Source organism: Streptopelia decaocto, assembly GCF_964273445.1.
Source record: "Streptopelia decaocto genome assembly, chromosome: 26".
In the NCBI taxonomy this organism is placed as follows: Eukaryota; Metazoa; Chordata; class Aves; order Columbiformes; family Columbidae; genus Streptopelia; species Streptopelia decaocto.
This window is the reverse complement of record NC_138681.1, coordinates 3,239,711-3,242,474: the sequence shown is the minus strand read 5'-3', so window position 1 is coordinate 3,242,474 and position 2,764 is coordinate 3,239,711. Positions and strand designations below refer to the sequence as shown.

The 2,764-nt window shown below is 55.2% G+C and overlaps 1 protein-coding gene across 1 annotated transcript; it reads left to right on the top strand.

The window, feature by feature from the left end:
• Positions 1–1,831: 1,831 nt before the first annotated feature.
• Positions 1,832–2,764, top strand: LOC309450508 (olfactory receptor 14J1-like; the record flags this gene model as incomplete). The annotated part of the gene is made up of 1 exon (XM_082073428.1): positions 1,832–2,764. The coding sequence occupies one exon, from the start codon at positions 1,832–1,834 to the stop codon at positions 2,762–2,764; it is 933 nt and encodes a 310-aa protein (XP_081929554.1).

The following is a 2,764-nucleotide window of genomic DNA, read 5'->3' as shown; positions in this document are numbered from 1 at the left end:
CTGCCTGGGAGATCCCAGCAACACTGAGGGGAGAAGATGTGGTGGAAGGAGCAACCCTATTGTGCAGGAAAGGTCCTTCTGCTGTGGAGAGAGTGCTGTGTGGGTCAGGGCTGCTCACAGCTCCAGATCACCCCCGGAATATTTACAACAAGAGGTTTCAAGGAGAAAATCAAGAGAAGGAGTATTTTAAAGTCGAGGAACTTCCCCAAGTCTTTGTTTTCGGTCTCCTACTCTTGGGGAATGAGTGGGGATAAATGCAAAAGGAGTTGTTATTTTTAAACAAATGTTTGAAAACTGTAACTGTGTGATCAGTAGGTCTTCAAGAGAATCCTCTCATGCCTTCAGCCACTCCTCTGCCTATGCAGGAACAGCATCACCCTTGCTGGACACCATACACTTAATCTGACCTGTCCTGTTTTCCAGCCTGCAGACAGGAAGATGCCCCCAGGCAGTGCCCTGTGAACAGGCAGGATCTGTAGGGCCAGGGGGAGGGCACAGAGGGTGGGATGGTCTGTGAGCACTGACAGGGAACAGACATGGACAGGGAAACACCTCCCAGGGGAGAATCTCCAGGCAGCAGGGAAATGATCAGAAATGAGAGGAAACCAAACCCGGAATGGTTATGGGAGGGAGAAGAGAGAAAAGTCCCTGTGACCCCCTGCAGGTCAGATCCCTCCTGTGAGCAGCCCCCTGGCCTCCTGTCCCACCCAGCAAAGCCTCTGCCCTCAGGGCCGGGGGCTCCAAGGCATGAAGCAGCTCCTGTGCAGCCAGAGCTGCAGTTCCTCTGCAGAGCACAGGGGCTGAGAGCAGCTGCCCGGCAGTGTTGGTGTCTGGGAGGTGGCTGCACAGCTGGGGAAGGGTGACGCTGTCTGAGTGCCCGGCTGCCTCTGCCCGGGCCTCTCTCACACCCACCCTCACCGCATTTTCCTTCTTGCTCCCCTGCTCTGGGTCCCTGCTGTTGGGATCTTGTTCTTGCTGTCAGGCTCTCTGGGGATGGCAGTTTCAGCTGCAGAGTCACAGCCTGATCTTGTGGGTCCTTTCCTGCAGGTGTGTCCATGGGCACACGTGTCCCAGCTTTGCTCTGACCTGTGGGCTGTGGGCAATGCACTCTGTGGGGCTGGGGAATGAGCTGAGTGTGTCCTGCGCTAAACGTTGGGTGCTGAGACCTTAGGAAAGGGTGAGACCTGTCATGGTCTGGGGTGGATCCCTCTGCTCTCAGCAGTGCCTGGTGGCTTTTCAGGGTAACATGGGAGTGTGATCAGCCCCCATCTCAGAAAGGTGCCAGCCTAGGGCAGCTGGAGCAGGACAGAGGGACAGAGCAGCTGCCCTCACTCTGCACTGACCCACAGGCACCCTCTGGTCTCGCAGGACTCGCTCTGTTCTCCCTGAGTGCAGCAGAAATGCTGAGGGTTTCTGACACCCAGCAACACTCTGCAGTGAATATGGGGGGAGGTGTAAAAAAACCTGGAACTCTTAAACTGCGTTCACCATCTCTGTTCCTTATCACTGGGAAAGCAAGTGCTGACAGCCCTTCTGTGTTAGCAGAACCAGGACAGTCGCCACCGTTCCCGTGGCCCCACTTCTGCAGAGCTGGGCTGACTTATCGACGGCCCATGGGCACAGGCCCTGCTCTTGGTTGCACGTTTTCCAGCCCCAAGCAGGGCTGCAGCCACAGTGCTGAAAAAGGTTCTCCTAGAAAAACACAAGAGTGTCTGCGTGTGACAGGGGAGAGTCTATGGGAGTTGGTTTGATTTTTGTCAGAGAACTCTGCCCTGGATTCTCATTGTCTTTTTTTTTTCTCATGACAGTGCCCCATGTTCAGGAAAAGCAAATGTCCAACAGCAGCCCCATCACCCAGTTCCTCCTCCTGCCCTTCACAGACACACGGGAGCTGCAGCTCTTGCACTTCTGGCTCTTCCTGGGCATCTACCTGGCTGCCCTCCTGGGCAACGGCCTCATCATCACCACCATAGCCTGGGACCAGCACCTCCACACCCCCATGTACTTCTTCCTGCTCAACCTCGCCCTCCTTGACATGGGCACCATCTCCACCATTGTCCCCAAGTCCATGGCCAACTCTCTGTGGGACACCAGGGTCATTTCCTATGGAGGGTGTACTACACAACTCTTTCTGTTTGTCTTCTTAGCTTCAGCAGAGTATTCTCTTCTCACCATCATGTCGTACGACCGCTACGTTGCCATCTGCAAACCCCTGCACTACGGGACCCTCCTGGGCAGCAGAGCTTGTGTCCACATGGCAGCAGCTGCCTGGGCCACTGGGTTTCTCAGTGCTCTGCTGCACACGGCCAATACATTTTCACTGCCCCTGTGCAAGGGCAATGCCCTGGGCCAGTTCTTCTGTGAAATCCCCCAGATCCTCAAGCTCTCCTGCTCACACTCCTACCTCAGCGAACTTGGGCTTATTGTGGTTAGTCTCTTAGTAACATTTGTGTGTTTTGTGTTCATCGTGGTGTCCTATGTGCAGATCTTGAGGGCAGTGCTGAGGATCCCCTCTGAGCAGGGACGGCACAAAGCCTTTTCCACCTGCCTCCCTCACCTGGCCGTGGTCTCCCTGTTCATCAGCACTGCCATGTTTGCCCACCTGAAGCCCCCGTCCGTCTCCTCCCCATCCCTGGACCTGGTGGTGTCTGTTCTGTACTCAGTGGTGCCTCCAGCAGTGAACCCCCTCATCTACAGCATGAGGAACCGGGAGCTCAAGGATGCCCTGTGGAAACTCATATCTTATTGTTTTGTAAAGCAATAA